The 20,287-nt window shown below is 34.3% G+C and overlaps 1 protein-coding gene across 50 annotated transcripts in view; it reads right to left on the reverse strand.

Annotated features, from left to right (window-relative positions):
- The window catches only part of LOC125671809 (uncharacterized), a 71,034-nt gene that overhangs the window by 26,398 nt on the left and 24,349 nt on the right, over positions 1-20,287 (reverse strand). For 12 of the 50 annotated variants that reach the window (XM_056163318.1, XM_056163312.1, XM_056163319.1 and 9 more), the window contains exons 8-19: positions 16,536-18,443; positions 14,551-14,604; positions 12,948-13,141; positions 11,950-12,253; positions 10,672-10,725; positions 8,602-8,798; positions 5,869-5,944; positions 4,088-4,135; positions 2,691-2,753; positions 2,095-2,145; positions 1,142-1,303; positions 746-845 (exon numbers count right to left, since the gene is read on the reverse strand). In XM_056163318.1, the coding sequence (XP_056019293.1) occupies positions 746-845; positions 1,142-1,303; positions 2,095-2,145; positions 2,691-2,753; positions 4,088-4,135; positions 5,869-5,944; positions 8,602-8,798; positions 10,672-10,725; positions 11,950-12,253; positions 12,948-13,141; positions 14,551-14,604; positions 16,536-18,443 (3,211 nt within the window). Of the gene's footprint in view, positions 1-745; positions 846-1,141; positions 1,304-2,094; positions 2,146-2,690; positions 2,754-3,774; positions 3,814-4,087; positions 4,136-5,868; positions 5,945-8,601; positions 8,799-10,671; positions 10,726-11,949; positions 12,254-12,947; positions 13,142-14,550; positions 14,605-16,535; positions 18,444-20,287 lie in introns of all 50 variants that reach the window. The other 38 variants (XM_056163332.1, XM_056163324.1, XM_056163320.1 and 35 more) reach the window with 12 other exon arrangements.

A 20,287-nucleotide genomic window follows, 5' to 3' on the forward strand; every position in this document is an offset into this window, starting at 1 on the left:
AGTTAGATGCATATTAAAGCCAGAAGACAAGTCCACACATATATTATTTCACCTTTTAAATCAAACTCAATCTCAAACACACAGATTTTAAAAACAACACTACCTATGGAAATCATGCTTTCGCTTCCAACTTTGCCTATAAGAACTGGAAACAAGTTTCGATTCTTCATGTCAATTCAATTTTAGACATATTTCAAAACAATTGGGACATTCGGGTTCATACATTGACACGAATGTTACATTTGACGATCAACATGCACATACACATATTTAGATTATTAAATGGGTCATGCTGTATATCTATATGAAAGGCTAATGCTTTGAAAATATAATTTTTAACTTTGATTCGGGTAAGAACACTGGCAATTTAAGTATACACAAATGTACAAAAACTATATGGATAAAGAGAGTGGTCAAGGCAAAGTATTAAAATTATCAATAACCAAATACTTGGCTACCGAAAAACTATACAAACATAGGGATGCGGTTTCCATGTCTACTAGACCCACTACTTACGGCAAGCTAAAATGATGGAAGCAACCAGCAAATAAAACCAAAAAACAAGTGCCATACAAAAAAATTAAAAGAAAGCAAAAATTCAGGAACTCACAAAGTTTAATTATCAAACCACATCAGGATATTTCAAAACCAGTTTTACTACCAGTATTATTAACTATTACTTATGTATCTTAACACTTTTTCAAAGAAAGATAATCTAAATTGCAAGAGAAAAAGTTTTACTCACATTGAGCGAGGCTCTCTATTCTTGACATCTGACAAACTCTTTGTTCTTTGTTTCAATCTGTAGTTGAGTTCAGGTTCAGATCTATATCCAGCATCAATGTCTAAACAAATAATAGTGTTCTTCAGAAACTTGAATTTGAATGAATATACAATGACGACATGTGCGGTAGTAACTGAATATAATTGTAATTTGAATTCAGCGGCATGTAAGGAAATATATGTATGAATGTTGTGTTTCAATCAGATGACATTTACAGAAAATGATCTTCTGATACATCCCCAAAACTAGAATTTTCTATCTGTTCTCTTTATTCCTTACCATGTTTAGACTTTTCTCTATGTTCTCTTTATTTCTTACCATGTTTAAAATTTTCTATATGTTCTCTTTATTCCTTACCATGTTTAGCTTTCCCTGTAAATGTGTCCCTCTTCTCTTCGAATGACCTCTTGGCATCAGCCACTGATGGAGATTTTGCAGGTGGGGTGGATGACTTTTCTAGAGTGGCAGAGCTTGTGAATTTGGATGGGAGTTCATAACTTGGGCGGTAGGGATTTTTTTCTGCAAGAATAGGTCAGAAGTACTTTAACACTTACACTTTCAGTATTAGAAAAAAAATTAAAAGGAACTATTGACAATTCTCATTGTAGTAAACATGCATTCCTTGTTCAAGGTACACAACTTGAAACTTTTACATTATAAAACTGCATTATGCATTAACTTCTGAAGCAGAAAATTTTGGGAAAAGGGTACATTCTATGTTGGAAAAAAAAAAGTAATACGAACAACTACTTAAAATTGACAAATCAAACTGCACTTTATCTCCTTTGACAGCATAAAGATTAATAGATACAAGACATCATTATGTAGCATTAAACCACAAAACCCAATTAGCATAAATGTATAAAGGAAGAACAGCAAGGTATTACTGCTTAACATTGCATGGTCATTTAAGATGTGCTCTTGTTTCTGAGTGCATTCTTCAATTCATTTAAATCTGGTCTTGAAAACATTTGTAATCATTCATTTAGTTTTTTTCCATATCAAAATCCAGAAATTTAAAGAAATGTGTACAAATTTCAAATAGATATTTCAAAACTCTGTAAACCATCTGCTTTGGGGGCTATCATACACCCAGTGTTCTTTGTGTAGTTTTCTTAATTTTCTCCTTACAAAACTTTAGCTCTCATGATATGCTTGCTTACATATATCCATACCAATATCAATCACCCACAAAAATAAAATCTCGCAAAAATTTCCAGACATACAAAATACAAGATTCATCAGCAATATGTGAGGTTAGTTTCCCAGCATGCCATGTTATTTCTTCATTAATCATGTCCACAACTTACTAGTTATGATTTCTTCTTTAACAACAAGTTTAGGACTAGGAGGTTCAGGATCTAAAATAATATTCATGGAAATGGTAACATGCAACAACACGGAAACAATGATAAGGGACACAACTCCTCCGTTTTGCTCAGGAAAATGTTGTTATGCAGGAGAGGTAATGCCCCAAGCAAATCAAATAACTCTAGGAAATGATGACTCCCACATGGACACATGCATATCCATAACATGCATAATGTATATCCTTATTTCTCTGAATAATGACTTTCATAGTACAATCTCTCTCTCTCTCTCTCTCTCTCTCTCTCTCTCTCTCTCTGACAATTTTATAAGGATATAGCACACAATTATAAATGTATTGTTGTATAAGCAACCTGATTACAAGTCAAATTTAAACATCTAGTCATTGGATGATTGATAATGCAATAAAATTTCTAGTTTTTGGTAAACCGTCCCTTTCAATGTTATTTCCATTTATACAAAAATCAAAACATTACAGATATGATAAAATATTGGTATACAATCTACAGGGACTGTGTACACTGGGACTCCTAGCAATACATAGCTATAGAAACATTAAAATGAAACTAATGGTTACCTATAGGTTTGGGTACTTCTTTCTCCTCTGGAAACTTGTATGTTGGTTTGTATTCATTTGAATCTGGAAAAAAGAAATGTAGAATCCATTTCATCAAAATAACCCATTGTAACCGTTATCCCCCCTTTTTACTGCATTGTATTTTCTATATCTATGTTTCCACTACTGACACACAATTAAGAAAAAAAACTGAATATTTACAAATCAACATATCATAAAACAATAAAATCTCACCAGGTCCAAATATATCATTGACTTCAGGAAGCATGGGAGGAAGATAAAATCAAATTGAAATGCTCACATTTTAAATAAATGCCATACAAGGTTGAAAGTCAAACAAATGTGTAAAACAACATTTAAAAACTGATGCTGTTAGGGAAAAAAATTAGGCATGCAGTGATTGATGACTGATACATAATATAATGTACAGTCATAAATATTAGGCCAAGAATAAAAAATACTTTGTTTGACATACATGTATTCCAAATGACCCACTGAAATCACAGTGACACCCAAAAAAAATTTGCAGACTTTATTAATATTTTCTGTTGTTTTTAGAACATATTCTTGTTATTTATGCTATCATAGAAAATTTGAAACCTTGAAATAAATGGGTTGGAACATATCAAACAAAATGTATATTACTAGTGGCCTTACATACATTCAACTTATTAATATAAAGGAAACAATTTTATTATTTTATTACTGATTCATACTTCAAAACCAAACCAAATAAAATAAAAACTGAATGAATATTTCACATTCTATCATAGAATTCAGAGTTTTCATTTACAAAGAGAATCCATCAGAATTTCTTATATAAGCAGACAAAATTCTGCGATAAGAAGGGAGTGACCTATATTTTTACATATTCAGGTTGCAATTAAACAGGTTAAAGCCTGGATTACACTACTGTCATTAATCCTATTTAGTGTAACAAATGTCCAATCCAGTGTCATTATATACTCTACAAACTATTATCAATGGTAAATAAACATAATGCCAACAGATTTTACAGAGCACAAGTGAATGGTAATAGGCTTTTCAAAACACTTCAATGTAAAGCTTAGTAATTCATGTATACCCGTAGGTTCCGAGTCTTTAATGCGTGTATCCAGAGAACCTTTACAGAGAAAATCATTTTTTTCACTTTAATATTCGTAAGGAAAAAACAGCATATTGTCCTGTATCTCTTCGGTGAACATGCTAGTTTGGACAAGCATTCCACATGCCATCGAAACAAGAGAAAGCTAAATGCAGTTTTTGGTAAATTTTTAACAAAATTTATTTTCCATCAGTCCAGTTCAAATGTATCACAAATTTTGATAAACAAATGCCAAAAGTAGTTTTGGGATGCAAGAACTGTGCAAAGGAAAGAAATTCAATTTCATATCAACCTGCATCTCGAAAAAGAAATTCCATAAGTCTAGCCAACTCTTCCAGATCTGAAAGAAATACAGCTTTCGGTTCACCACTCATGGTTTCGTAAATAAAATTATTAAAATTATATTAAATATTTTAAACATGTCATACACTATACCTTTGATTTTACTGCTATACATTTCCTAATCTCCAAAAAAACTAAAAACAACTACGGTCTAATTCTGAAGGGAGTGAAGTTTCCAATATTAAAGAAAAACTCAGTACTACTTTGTAACATAATGAACCACTATTACCCAATGAGCAAATAGGCCTCCTTGTTTTACTAGATCTAAACAGTTTGGCTTTATATATATTTTCTCCCTGATTCAAAGCAGGATTCTCAATGACAACAAAAGCTCTTGTCATAATGTTCTTCTAAAACATTTCATAAAAAAACTAGTGATATATAAATGTTGAGAAAAATTATCTGGACAGCATTGTCTAGCTACCATAATCTACTACAAAGAACATTTCTGTTACACCAATATAATAATACTGAAGGATTTGTATAATACACTACCAGATCTAGTACTAGATACTTTGATCCAGCTTGTATCCAAAAGGTCTGAAATATCATAAAGGAAGTACTGAATTTAAAATGCATCATAACTTAAAGAGATAATAATTTTTAGCTTTATATATTATAATATATAGAAGAAGAAAAAAATGAATTGATGAAATGCCTGAAATTTCAACAAGAGACAAAAAAATTCCCATAAACAATATATGAATTAAAGTGGAGCATAGCTATCTGAAATTTCTACTCATTGCTTACAACTAGTTACACAACCCAGTTTTTGAATCTTTAAATGACCAGAGCTATATTTTATAAAAACTGCTGCATCAAGCAATGGTAAACATGGTGCCCTATGTCCTGGGCAATTTTTCTAACCCAATCCAACATTTGTGGAGAGAAAATATCTGTATAAATACCTAAGATAAACAATTTTGTTCAGAAGACAAAGTTGGGTAACTAAATCAATATTGGCATGTGCCAGTTTAACTCACAAACAAATATTTTTAATGTTGTAATAAAAGAGAAGACTTCTTTCTGTCTTTCCCGGGTCTAGCTGCTTGGTACAAATTTTAGGGATGCATCTTGCATAGGGTATCTAAATTTTATTAACTTTTAATTTAGAAAGCACTGAAGTTATATTTTGTAACCTGTTTATCTTCCTAGTTTACATGATGATTAATGTACCTTACATACTCTCTGATAACCACTGTAAATACCCATTAATTTTTCAGCATGTTTCTGTGTAAAATGACCTTCATATATTCATAGCAAATTGTAGATATTTTTTGTTAATGTGAAACCTGAATATTATAAGTATTTAGTTACTGTGAAATTGAACCTAACCAATATGAAACTACAGAACATTCAATACAAACAAGGCCATATATTAAGTCATGCTAGACACTAGTAAACAGTCACATGAACTACATAATATCACATTGTTATTTTAATCTGCACAATGATGCCTGACAACATCGACTCCACTGAAGGATAGAGGGTTTAATTTCTATTTCCCACACATGCATCATAATTATAAATTTATACAAACTACCAAATATGATGCCAAGTTATACAATTTTGCCATATGCAGTTGTCCTGACAACCAAACTAGACGTTCATGTTCTTGACTACGACATGAACTTGGTAGGCACAGTACATCTATGAAGTAAAAGACTGGAACAGGCTTTTAAAAATTCATTTTTGCTGTCCTTTGGTGTATAAATTAAGATGGGAAATTACCTTCTTTCTTGTTGGTTTTGTGAAGACTCTTAAACATCTGTTTGTACCAGTCGTGCTGTTTTTCTTCATCAACATTCTGCACAAACAAACATATTCTTATAATGATATTTATAGCTTTGAGAATACTACAATAATTCTATTTCTATCTAAGGTTACCAACATTGCAGAGATGCTATCATAACTCTTCTCATTGTGGTATATAAAATGCCAGTCTCCTAATTTGAAAAATAAAATCCCATAATTCACCCATATGGGGTTCTTATTGCAAAGCAAACATTTTTCATTACTTGACTCCACAGGTGAATCTGAACAAAACTGTATCAAAGAATGCCCAAACAATACTGACATTCATATTATTTTAATTAGATAATTTGATTGCATTAAAGCATTGACTTCTCTCTGTTGTACTGAATATACTAATCTTCATTGCATAAGAGGTATACCAGACTAGGGGTAGCTAAACCTCACATTAAACCCGCTAGCATATACCTCACAGTAGTCTCTACATCATAAGAGGTATACCAGACTAGGGGTAGCTAAACCTCACATTAAACCCGCTAGCATATACCTCACAGTAGTCTCTACATCATAAGAGGTATACCAGACTAGAGGTAGCTAAACCTCACATTAAACCCGCTAGCATATACCTCTCAGTAGTCTCTACATCATAAGAGGTATACCAGACTAGGGGTAGCTAAACCTCACATTAAACCCGCTAGCATATACCTCTCAGTAGTCTCTACATCATAAGAGGTATACCAGACTAGAGGTAGCTAAACCTCACATTAAACCCGCTAGCATATACCTCACAGTAGTCTCTACATCATAAGAGGTATACCAGACTAGGGGTAGCTAAACCTCACATTAAACCCGCTAGCATATACCTCACAGTAGTCTCTATATCATGGTTCAAGAACTAGCCATTTAATGAATCTGCAAATTAACACAAATACTACTGTGATACACTAATTACTTGAAAACGGGACAATGCACAAGAATGCTGATATTGCTTATTATCATCTCTGGTTTCAAAGACGATGCCATGATACAGCGATAAGAAACTCAGGACTGAAGAACCCTGATAAATACCATTGATTTAAACATAAAATTCATATCATAACGACGCGTTTTATCAATGGTATCGGTGGCTTTAATCTGCTTTGGATAACCGCCACTTATATCTTTGTCCACATTCAATGAGGGTGGACTTAAACAAACCTTTATCAATATGGCAAAGAGACATTCTGGACAAAAAACAATTCTATCTGTGTTTAGACAGCACTTCTTATTCAAATGAAAAAATATTTTTTGATTCAATGGGGGCCCCTCAAATGTAAACAACAACTTAAAGATTTCCAATTTCCAGGTGCCTAATTTGATCTTATTTTCACAACACTGAATTCTTTAGATCCCGTTAAGATTCCCACCAAATCCAGTAATGTGTAGCGTTGAGAAATATTTGTCCCAATTCTTAATTTTTTGTCCAGATTAAAACTTGTTTGCATAATAGCACCAAACAAAGCTTTAAAAGGAGGACTACACAAATGATTGGGACAATTATATATCATAACTAAACATTCAATACCAAACAAGAGAAAAACAGCATGGATACACAATTATATATCATACCTAAACATTCAATACCAAACGAGAAATACATCGTGGATACACAATTAAGAAAAAACATGACACCATTCTGAAATTCTTTTTCATAAATTATGAAATTTCATACATTAAGAAATCACAATTGGGTCATGCTATTTACCCTTAGAGCTTCCAAAAATGTTCTGATTTATTATCTCCCCTTTTGAAAATCCAGTTTCATATGATGAGAAGGTTTTGTGTTTTACGACTCATAGACTCAATACAAAATCATATCAATCAAAATTAACTAACACAGATTCATCTTTACCTAGCTGACCTGACATAATTTTTTTTTCCATTGTCTGAATTCCATTTAACAGATCAAAACTCATCCTATATAGAAACAGAGAGAATTCTTCAGTCATACACAAACAATTCAAAGCTTCTTATCATCAATTAAACCTTTCTAAAAATTTGAACTGACACATATTCCCAATACTTGTGTTTTAGCATGAAAGATGTAAGACAAATAGATCAGAAACTCAGTTAATTGGGTGCTGCTCTATATGTTGGGTATAGTGCATTCCACTCTAGACCACTGCTACATCATCATTCTATAGGCCAGAGTCATTCTTGTGTATTGCAGCCTCTACATCTAATCACTTTATTCATTGTAATGGCAAGCATCACAAAAGGTCCCCAATTTGTGGTATATGCTAAGTTCAAGATGCATAACTCTTTCAAAATTTGGTCAAAAAGCCCAAACTTGATCTGTAACCCACTGATATAAGTTTTCAATTCAATAGCTGATATAAGCTACTGCAGGATTGGAAAGCTGTCAGTGCACAGACAGATGCACACATGCACAGGTTGATAACTATAGGGCTACAGCCTGTAGGTGGAGCTCTAATACATAAACATACAAACATACTGATATGAGAACAGAATCTGAAATGTCTTAATCATCTAATAATAAAATAACTAATTTTCTTATTTTGGTTAAGTCTCATAATCAAAATGAAGCACATATGGTAAGTTTTAATGATAGGTTGCATGGATTGCATATGGACATTATCAAAAAACACACCAGCCAATTAAAAGAACCATCAGTAATTAAGATTAATCACTTAAGACAGTAACACTACATACCATTCTGAAGGCCAATGGCATTCCTTTCTCATCCACTGGTCCGATTCCATCATATTTCTTTGGTTTTCTCTCTACAATTTGGGAATCTGTGGTTTCCTCTTTGGCAGGCATTGCATAGTACGTATCTGTGGTTTTCAAACCTCCGTTTACTGAGCTTTGCTCTGAGATATATATTGCACCTTTAGGAATTTGCCCTTCTATAACAGAATAAAAAGAAAAAGTGTCAAAAATATCTTTAAATATGATTATCTATTACTATTGAGTTTAAAAGTATTAACAATCTCACCAGTGCTATGACCTTACACAACTACATGTATACATTCAAGCAAAATACTATACACCACAACAAAAGTTTATAACTACAACTTTTTTTTTAAAAAATCATCTTCTTTGTCATTTGTGAAAAGAAGGAAACTCAAGTCAAAAGTTTATCAAGGAAAGCCATCACACATCTTTCTATCTCTCTCGCCCTGGGGGCACAATACAGTATTTTAGACCTAGGAATGCTGTGTAGTAAAGTGTGTAAGGAGTAAGATTACACTGGTGTGAATGAAGTCTTTTCCTGGTCATTTACATGTTATGCATGACTGGTCAGGAATTTGTAGCAAAAGGATTCAGCCTGTCTGGATACATCAGATTGTCAGGCGTATTATACTGACAGGTGCCCTCTTCGTTTTATGGACAGGTTGGCAGTTGTTAAATCACAGAATACACAGATTTATGTCATCTTGCGATAAAAATATCTTGTACATATCTCGTAATGTTTAAGAGAAAAAGCTCAACCACGACAGTTATATTAACAATCTCTTTTAAAACATTCCAAAATGAACAGTTCATAAAATTTCATATTCTAATTTTTACATTCTGGGATTAAAAATGATACACAGCCTTTCAGTTCCTTTCAATAAAGGTTATAAAACAATTCGTATCCTTATTTTGCTCTGAACAGAACAATAGACAATGTCACTTTTAACTATTGCCTCTGTCTTCTCTCAGAAATGTAATGGCATAAATTCAATACAGATCTCAAATGAAAGAGTCTGCAAACTTCTCAGCATTTAGGGGTCAGTAATTAGTAGTCAAGATAGAAATGTCAAATATTGGTTAAACCTCAAGAATTATAAAGGTATTCAATACATGTATAAGTACACAGCCACAATCAACCTACCCATCATATAAGTCAACATTTACACAAAGCCTAAATTTCTTCCCCCTGCCACCAATCGCTCACCACATGTGCATACAAACCACTCACTGTTGTAGATAGCAATACTTTTAGTGTATTGAATGCAGATGCGACAGGAAAATGCTATGGGGTTTTAGAAGATCTTTTAATATCTATACAATTTTATATAATTCCACATAAGATCCAACAGTTCGTACATAAAAGAATTCTGAAAAGGATAGAATACTTCGAAAAATATCAATTAATGTGAGTGATTATCTTTAATATCTTTGAAAAGGGTTTATCAACACTTCTATTTTGCATGGAATGGTAGAGCAATTACGTTTTAAATGTTTTATTCTTATATTTTCAATGAAAATCAATTATTTTCCTTCGCTCAACATACCTATTAACCTTGAACTGGTGCTTACAAGGAAATATTAAGTGTGGTTTTTTTGTCTATTTTGTCATGTTTTTGGTGTAAAAATATATAGAAAGGTAATGCTTCAATGAATCTTGAGGAATTAATGAGTGCAACTATAAACTGCATGAAAAAATACACCTTTAGCTTTCCATCATGTTTCATAGTGCATAGTACTAAGGTATAATTAGTGCACTGTATCTAGATAAACACTTCTATGCAACAATGAAAGGGTCAAATATTTAATCAAATTAAAAAGCCATTCCAACCATGCAAATGCAACCATGCATGAACATAAGTAATTAATATCTTTATTCTCTTGTTTTTTATAGGTATATTACTTTTATGAAATAAAGTGTGAATTAAGGTGGACAAACAGTATAAATATTAGCAGCCTAAAGAGCTCCTTGCTGCTGTGCGCAATAAAAAAAGTAACATAAAAATGAAATAAACTAAAGCAACATTCTGTGTCCCTCCGTCTTACCCTGGGTTACTAAGACAGGTGGATGGTCCGAGATCAAATCCTCAAAGCCATTTTCTGAAATAATCACACTGTCATGCAAAAACCAGTCATCCAGCAAATCACTCGAAAATAAAACAACAGTAATTCCCAAAGTCTAAGTAGTGTGTATGTACTAAACGAAGAAAGTAATTAGGGAAAAGTTGGCACACCAGTAATCAAGAAGTCCAAATTCACATTCCAACACGGTGAACTCTTGAATGTGTAATGCACAGAGCAATGACAAGAAACAGTGCCTGATCTATCACGTCACGCTTCAGCAGTTTCACACTGGTGGGAGTCAAAAGCTACACTTTTGTCACTTCTAGATATATCCCGTATTTAGTATCAAAACATTGCAAAATTTTCAATCACAATTCTTTTTTTAAATTCTCTCTGGCCGGAACTATGGTATTCCCTCCAGTATACACAGAACACCCAAATCCTTCAGTCGTGGGGTTTAAACAAATCAATATAAAAGAACAGAGCTTCTATATTAATTTTTTCCAGTTGTTTTTAAGTGGTGCCAAAACTACTCCTGGTTATCGTGCTACCTTTGGGTGTGTGGGTATGTGTAACAATCGGTAACAATATTAGTGAGGTAGGACCCTGAGCATTTACAGTATAAACAAATGTTTGTACACCTCTGATTTAGTCTTATCTTGGCCTGCAGGGTCCTTTAAATGACTAAAACCTGCATATTTCTTACCAGATTTTAGCCTATATATTTGTACATGTACACTGCCTTTGTTTAATCTTTAATTTGGCAATATCATGCATTATCATTCTATCATATTTTTACTTCAATAAAAAAAAAAGTATGCACTTTTTTGGTTTGGGAATTATTGAACCAGCAAAGATTTCCAGCATTTACAGATCATTAGTTTTGTTGATGACTTACAGGTCTTAGTAGCAAACCATCAAACAAATTTACAAACACCCTACAGCAAATACAGAGTACGTCATAACCAATCAACCTTGAGAAATCAATGAAAGGTTACAAAGTTACTGTGTCATCCAGACCAGACAAAACTCAGGGGGTTGGCTGGCTGTAACACCATTTAGTCGACTCCTAACATTTAAACAATGACATGATAGCATCAGGCACTGAGACTGTCTTTTCTAAACAAACTGTGATGGTAGAAGTAATAAAAAAAAATTAACATGCCAAGAGAAATAATTTTTTCCCCGATAACTGGGTTGGGAGTGAGACATATGGACCTGTACTAAACTTAAGGAATAAAGAGCTGCTGTGATTTTTACCTCTATTTTTCTGCAGCAGTGTCACATAGGGACTTTGGGTAGAAGGCAATCGACTGACACTGGGTTCCTCTTTGTGGTAGTGGCTGTCCGAGTCCCTATCTCGACCCCCGTTCATGTGGCCATGAGGGGCAAGACTGTTGAATGGGGCTGTGTCTGTGCTGATAGTGGGAGATCCCGTAGTAAAGGTGGGGACCCCATATGAATGACCTGACAACACACTGTCAGTCATACTGCTGTCATCATCGGCTACAGAACGACTGGTAAAACTCTCCTCTGGGGGTGGGGTGATTATTTGCTCCTCTTTCTACAAATCATTGTTTCAAAAAATGAAAATTTGTATCCCTTGAATTCCCTGAATATACAATCAGGTAATCTTTAGTCTTCCTAAATTTAATAATTATTCACAAATTATTGTTCAACCAAATTTCACTGAAAATCAACTTTCACAAGTGCTAGAGAGTCATGTATATTCCTTATGACCCAACATATGCTAAACTCTACAACTGCACTGCAGTTGGTGATCAGCAGTAAAAATATCCAGAAGTTAAGAGCTTATTTCATAGCATTTAATACAGATTAATTACTATTACTCATTTCATACATTGGAACAATCTCAAATTATTTAAGTCAGGAGCATTTCTACCACTTCTTTATATGTAGCAGAGTAATAAATCTTGGAATGAAACTCACTTTCCTCTTTTAATAAAAAATATATACCGGGGTATTGCATTAATATACATTTTATCTGAATAACATTATTCAAGATTGGCACACATCTCAGGGATATGTCCTGATATACAAAAACAGGACATTTTGTAGGTTTTCAAGAGTGAGCCACCTTTATGATTAAATCAGGGTCAATGTTCTTCAAGCTGTCCAACATTACATATACAATTGTTCACATTATGCAGTAGAAGATATAGCACATGGAAGCTTGACAGCTGAGGAGGATTTGTTTGGATATAAACAGTACATAATAATGTTTTGTGGTGCTTGACCTTTTGGTTGAAGCGTTTGTCCGGTTTTGGTGAGGTATCTAGTCGCACCGGTTTATACTCCTTCTTCACCAGGGATGGGCCCTGCCCTGGTTTCCATACAGAAGGGGTGCTTTTAACCAGAGGAGAGGTAGGGGACTTGGGGGATTTGGCTTTCTGCTGTTCAAAGTATGACAAGTGTTCAGGTTCTCTTTGATCTGCAATGAATGCAAAAAACACATAAACATATTGCAAGAACATCTTTGTAATATTAAATTTTCATCCTGATGCATTGAAATTATCATTTTTGTCACATTGTAAAAATATCCAAGGCCAATTTTGCTGGATTTGATAAGTATGACTAAGATCAAATTTAATTAAAATTAAAATTTGTTAATTTTGTTTTTGGCATGGGTTAAAAAGAATCTATAATTTTAAAATACCCCCCCTTCCCCTATTCAAGTTGAATATGCGGAAATTATAACAGCTTAAGCTCATCAGGTCATTATTGCTGAATCTTAATGTACAGCATAGCTTTTATTACCAAAAATTTATTTCACCTCTCTATTTGAGAAAACTTATAGAACTTTTGACATTTGCCATATAGGTGTAAAACACAATAAGAAAACATTCCAAGTATATTGAGATCTTTGTATGCAAAACTGTCAACAAATTATAGGTTTCTTTTCATTCTGTCTATTTAAACACACATAAAAATCCTCCAAACCAATTTGGAACAGACAAAGTGGAGGAGGATTACATTAAATCCGCTGTAACACCGCTAGTGACACCTTAAACAAACAGACCAGGACAAAATCTATCTCCAATACAATCGTTACAAATGATTTTAATTTAGTACTTCAATCTGACACCAACCATTGGAGCAGAATTTTCACCGGAGACTGACAGTATCATATATATTTGTACACAGGTTTCTGATAAGTAGAAACGATAGTACTCTTGACGGTCTTCATATCCTAATCCCTGAACATGCAGTGTCAATTCCTCATTTTTCTTCGTGATGGGATGAATTCAGACACTCAGCAGCTAAATGTGATCACATCCGAGTCACATTATTAGAAATCAATATTATCCAATTACAGCTCTCAAAACAATGAATGTAAACATTTAAAATCCACCATATGATTTAATCAAATCGTTCCCAGAAATAAGGTGAAATTAAGACTGCCAATGACCTATCGGTTGCAAGGGGTCCGCGTGATTAAATAATCAAAGTTGATCAATGGAGATTCACACAGGTTTGAGGCCTTCGATAAAAATGGCAACATCTGGACACATAAGACCCTCTTTAAGTATTCCACTCATATTGATCCACCACAACTTCAAATGCTGCTCTAACGTAGTGCAAAGGAGCATGTTGCATCCAAATAATAAAAAAATTATTAAAATGGAATGAATTTTTATAGGCTTTCTGGTGATTCAGCTTGAGAACACACTAATTCATGCTGGGAAATAATTTTTCAACTTTACATATTTTTACAGAGGTCTGGAAATAAGCACACAGATCTAATCCTTAAGTAAAGATAAACATTAATTATTTTAACTTCCAACTGGCCACTTTTCTAATTAATTGAATTAATCACTGTTTATTCTTTAGGTGACTGACCTTGGTTGTTATAATGCTTTGGCTGCTGCCCATAGTCATTTCGATTGTCATCCACTAAATAAGAATAAAGAATACATTTCATTAATTCAACTTCCAAAATTCCTACATTCTTGGCACTAATAGGTAAAGAATTAATAATTACCCATTGACTTCGAATAATTTATCTTTGGAACTAGCAACACAGTTATCTGTTATCTGCAAACTGAACTACAAAACACTAGAAACAATGCTGGATAGAATTGCCAAAGAAGAATCATAAAAGTTCTGTAAACCTTGAGATAGACATTTAACAGGATACCCCTGACTTAGAAAGAAAATCAAATGTTGCTTTCATCTCTGAAATAATTCAGAAAAGCTTTTTGTCAAGACTAGAGTGTACATCTAAACTAATCACTAATGAGAATACACAATTGTTACTGGCATGTCATCGAACTATCTTTGGAGCTAAAAATACAAGGAATTCCCCTTAAAATCAACACCTGGCTCAAACAAATCTGAATTCTTTGCCCTGCCATTCAGGAAGAAGTTTATCACGCAATGATACTGATCCGAAAAGAAAAAAGAAGTTTGCACAAGTTGCAGACATTGCAAGATGAGTTGTCTTCTGCTTTAATCAAAATAGGAAGTGGATTTTTTTTTCTTGGTAAAGGGTGTCTTGCTTTGTATCTTATCAGGTGTAATTATCTGTGTACCAAATTGTTAATCTAACCTCAGGTGTTTTTTTTAAACCATGACCTAAAAACTTTTGTAGTTTTTTTTCCCTTTATCTTTTTTTACTCAATCAAAAAAAAAAAAAAAAAACCCAAAAAAACTACCAGCAATCTTGTCTGGTGGCTGAACCAAAACTGCTACTATATTGTAACTCAAAACGCATCTATTCATTCATTTTTATATTCTTTCTGATAATCATTTTAAGTGAGAAATTAGTCCATGAATGGTAAAGGTTTGATCGTCTGTTACAGTACTAAGTTTCCTGTAAAGACAGAATTCTACAATGATCAACGTACTTACAACTTGAGAGGGACTTCCAGAGCCTTACAAAGTTATTATCTCCCATGGTATGTATTTCTATGTGCTGACCACTGTGACAACTTGTCTATGACACTTAGTTCACTAAAACAATTATGCCAGATACAGATGGAGACCATTCCATAAATGCATTATGGCTTTAAGCGTTCATAATGTCCATGATGTGGTCTGGAATAAGATTATTGATTGACACCACCATCGGAGTCTTTTGGCCAAGATTTTGATCTCTAGTCCAAAAAGAAAACCCATCTTCTATCAAATATCTCAGCTTCTCCTTTCGTATGAACCCCCAATTTCCTCTCCCCCAATCTAAAAGTCTACATAATGCATAAGAATGTCCTGGGATATACAAAGCAGGCCAAATGATACTTGGCTTATCCAGAAATAAATCAATACATACCAGAAATGAAATGTCAAATTATGATAATTGCTATACATTGTATTAGTCTTGCCAAATTTCTTATCATCTTATGGTAACTCGTACTTCTACTGCACGTTTCATGCTCTGGGTATTTTCAGCCATTCGATGGGACATATAGAACAAAATGCCGATACTAGGAACTCTAAATCAACTGCAAAGAATAGCTAAGTCTAAAACAGGATTTTAACATTATACCAAATAAATACTGAAAATTAAAATTAATTAAACGCTTGTATGTGCAACTAAAATCAAATCATTAAATAACATAAACTATAAAGACAAAACAAAAAATTTAATCATGTGCTTGTAAAACAATGTGATAATACAATTTATCACAAGATTAGTAGGTTCTATATTTCAAGAACAAGTTCTTAGTTGGTCTTAGTTCAGAAGAGGCTGTTACGTTCCCCATGCTGACTGAACCTCTCATGCCTGCTGACTGAACTATCTGTTAGCGTGTTCATTTTAGCAATGCTTTGTTCACATGCTGGTAACTTGGGAGATGAAGCTCCATGCACAAGAATACCATGCCTACCTGTACCTTGTTTATCACAGTACGGAATGGTGGGAGAAGTTTCTTCATGGTGCACTTGTAGCTGTACAAATCTGGGACCTGGCATCCTTCCTCTGTCCCCTGGCTCTTCCACCACAGCCTCACTTCCAGAATCTTCAAATCCCTCTGGTACTGGTAAATGTGGGTAGCTTTCATTGTCAGAAGTCTCCGCCACTGGCTTCGTTGGACTTGAAAATAAGCTCCCAATCTTTTTCCCTAAATCTACCTGGTTTGGTTCCAGAGCTGGATCTCTATGACTACTATCAAAGCTAGAGTCTTCACTATGGATTTCTCTTGAAGTTGATATACTCTGGTTGTCTAATGATGAAGTAAAACTTTGATTGTCTCTGGGAGATGTAAAACTCTTCTCTCTTGCAGATCTAAAACTTGGATCTTTTTCTTCATATTTCTGGGAAGATTTTCCTTTGGAACCAAAGTATGCATCCACACCAGACATCAGCTCTTGTGTTATGTTATTCAAATCTGACATGTAGTCTCTCTCAAATGGTTTTGGACCTTTTCCTACCTGGACAGGTTTGTTATTAGGTTTAGCAGATGCTTTTCCTATGTTCCTATTATCCCTCACAAAGAAATCAACATCAGTGGCATACCCCTCAGATATTGCTTGCGGAGTTCTCTGTGGGGCCCATTTTGATCGAAAGTCACCCCTCCTGCTAACCTCAGCCTCACTTTCATAGCCTCTATGCCCTTGGTTTTTCTTGAAATTCGGCAGAGTTGAATAAGAGTGAAACTCTGCATCATCATAATCTGGTTCTGTTACCACTTTCTGCTGCGACTTCTTCACAGGCAAAGTTGCATATGATCCTGGACTGTAATTGCCAGTCTGACCTCTCCCAAAGTTCTCACTCTGCCAAGAGGATCCTCGACTTGTTATTCCCGAGTCATGTGACCTGGTATCCTCAGTGATGGAGTTCCTTGTTGATGTCTGAATTGTCAGAGGAACTGCAGGTTCTAAAGGAAGATTGTGGCCTCTGGGAGGATTCTGTTTTGCAGGTAAAGGACATTCCAGTTCCATTGAACGATCACGTTGACGTTCCTTTTTGAATGTTTGCTGTATCGGATCTGGTCTCTCCACCACCACTGGCTCAATTGGCTGTTCCATGGGAACAGGAGATGCCTTTTTGAATGAATGTTGTACTGGAACGTGTCTTTTAAAATCAACTGACTTCTTAACATGAGCAACTGGATGTTCCTGTTTGAATGAATGATGAATTGGAACAGGACGTTCAACTTCAACTCTTTGTTCCGAAGGAGCTGCTTGTTCAATATGAACAAATTTTTCTTGTGGAACAGACTGTTCAATTTTAACAGGATGCTCTTTTAGAGTTGAGTGACTAACTGGTGATTCTGCAGAGTTCGTTTGTTTTTGAGTAGAAGAGTATTTAATTGGAATTTCATGAACTTTTTTTGGAGAATGTGCACCCTCTGACACATTCAACTTGGCAGAAAAATTATTGTCACCTTGTGAAGGGATGAAAGTTGCCTCACTTGAGAAGTTCTGTTGATTGGAGTCAATGCCTGAAATTCTGTTCTCAATATTGATCACTGAGGTAGGTGTCCCTTCCACCTTATCCACTTTAACATAAGTTGGGGTTTGTGGAGAAGAAGCCACATTGTGGATTTTTCCATGTGATGGAGGTGTTGCTCTCTGTATTTTTATCTCCCTTCCATATGAGGGTGAATGGTGCTCTATTTTGATTTCTCTAGTGGCTGGTTGGTTGCCTTGAGGAGATCCCATATGCTGAAAGTTTTTAGGGGCGGTTATGTGTTGTATTTTTAATTCCCGTGGCTTTGAGTCTGCAAACATTGATGGGGGTTCTGGTGATAGAGACATGATGGTCTGTGACTGTTCATCTACCTGTGATGGGTCTAATGTCGGAGGAGGAGAGAAACAAAATCTATTCATTTCACTGAGGTATCTTAAAATTTCACAGCAAACAAATGCAAAAAAGATCAAGACCATATCTTTTTCCGAGATACTGAATTTTTCAACAGTGAAGATAACAAATGTTTTAAAAAATATCTAGACAGAAACGAAAAGATCCTATGATCTAAATGTGATCTCTGACAAGAATGAACAGAATAAACACAAACATGAACTCAAATAAACAGACTTCACTATGAACATTAAATTTGTTTGATAATAGTTAACAATAGATATCTGATTACAAGATATTCTAATGATATACAACTCCCTCCACAGTTGTCAATCAAATCGATTTAGAATTGTGTTTCTATTTTACTTTTAAGAATTATCAGGAGGTAATCTAAAATGTTAATGTCAACATATATGCATTTTTTGAACCCTGGCTAATCTGGAGGATGAATGAGTAGAGAGAAGAGTGGTGTCAAGGGGGGTAACTCAAGAGAGAAAATTAATACAAAACTGAAACAATGCAAATCAATATACAGCACAGTAACTGCATAAAAGAAACACCCCATAAATGACATGCTAGAAACTCAAATTCAATACATTAAAAAAAAAAAAAAAAAGGAACAAACTGGGATCAGGAAATGGTGGGAAAAAACTGCATGCTTTGGTCATGAACCCTCTACCTTGCTCATTGCTGCCTAACTTTGAAATTTTATCCATCTGCCGGAAGAAAAGTTCCAAACCCTTGGAGGAGCTACCAGGGGAGGCACTAGGTGTAGTAAAATTACTCAGGGAGTCTACATCGGGAAGACTCTTAGAACCTGTTATAGGAATTGGTTTACTCTTGGGTTTGGGAGGAGGCTTAGGTTTGGGAAAATGACGACGCTGGATGGCTGGTGAAGTGACCGGAGATGACCGGGCGGAGTCGCTCGTGTAATACGACGAGGACCATAGACTTGGGGAGGATCTGTCCCATGATGAATCTATAGAGGAGCAGACTACATACAACATATATCACCAAAACATGTCAGACAAGGAACTACACTTGACAATATGAGAACTCTACACCTTGCTTTACTCATGTGCAAAAGCTTTTCTAATATTCTTCCGTAAATATGTTTCCAAAGCAAGTACAGTTCTGTCGTAAAATTTTACCATATCTGACATCAACTGGTAAAACTGTCCAATAAGGATGAAAGAAACACGACTGTAATTTTCTAAAACAAATTGAGTGTATATACTCTCCTTGTCTGACAAACGACAACATCAAACTTTCTTTCAACAGGGAGCTTTCATCATATTCTGCCTGATTAAAGACTACATAACATTACACTCATTATAAAATAGTCCCTGTTGAAAAAAAAACCCTGATTTATGTGTACATCTGATATCCCCATTAAATATTCAAATACAAATCACTTTACAACATAGATACACAATTATGATATCAGGTGTTCAAACTGACACAAAATCTATAAGCAGACGCTGAGAATATATTAAAACAATAGCATAATATTTGCCAGTGAGACAACAGCTTAATTGAAGAAAAATATGAGAAGTTATTGGATTCTTTGCAAAAATTCCATCAGATCAGAAAATGAAACACAGTTAACAAATAATTCATGAGTCAACAAGAGCCTGGTTTTATTTTTCTCCATTATTTCACAATTTTGCACCAGAATTTCTAAACTTCATTAAAATTTCAAATTATATTAGGTATAAGGTTTTCTGTAACTTCCGATCAATAAAAACGATGAATGGCATAAATATGGTGTAAAAATTCTTTGTTTCTTGCTCAGCAAATAAAATCTGATATCTTTTACAAATAAAAAGGCATAGA

Source organism: Ostrea edulis, chromosome 4 (genome assembly GCF_947568905.1).
Source record: "Ostrea edulis chromosome 4, xbOstEdul1.1, whole genome shotgun sequence".
In the NCBI taxonomy this organism is placed as follows: Eukaryota; Metazoa; Mollusca; class Bivalvia; order Ostreida; family Ostreidae; genus Ostrea; species Ostrea edulis.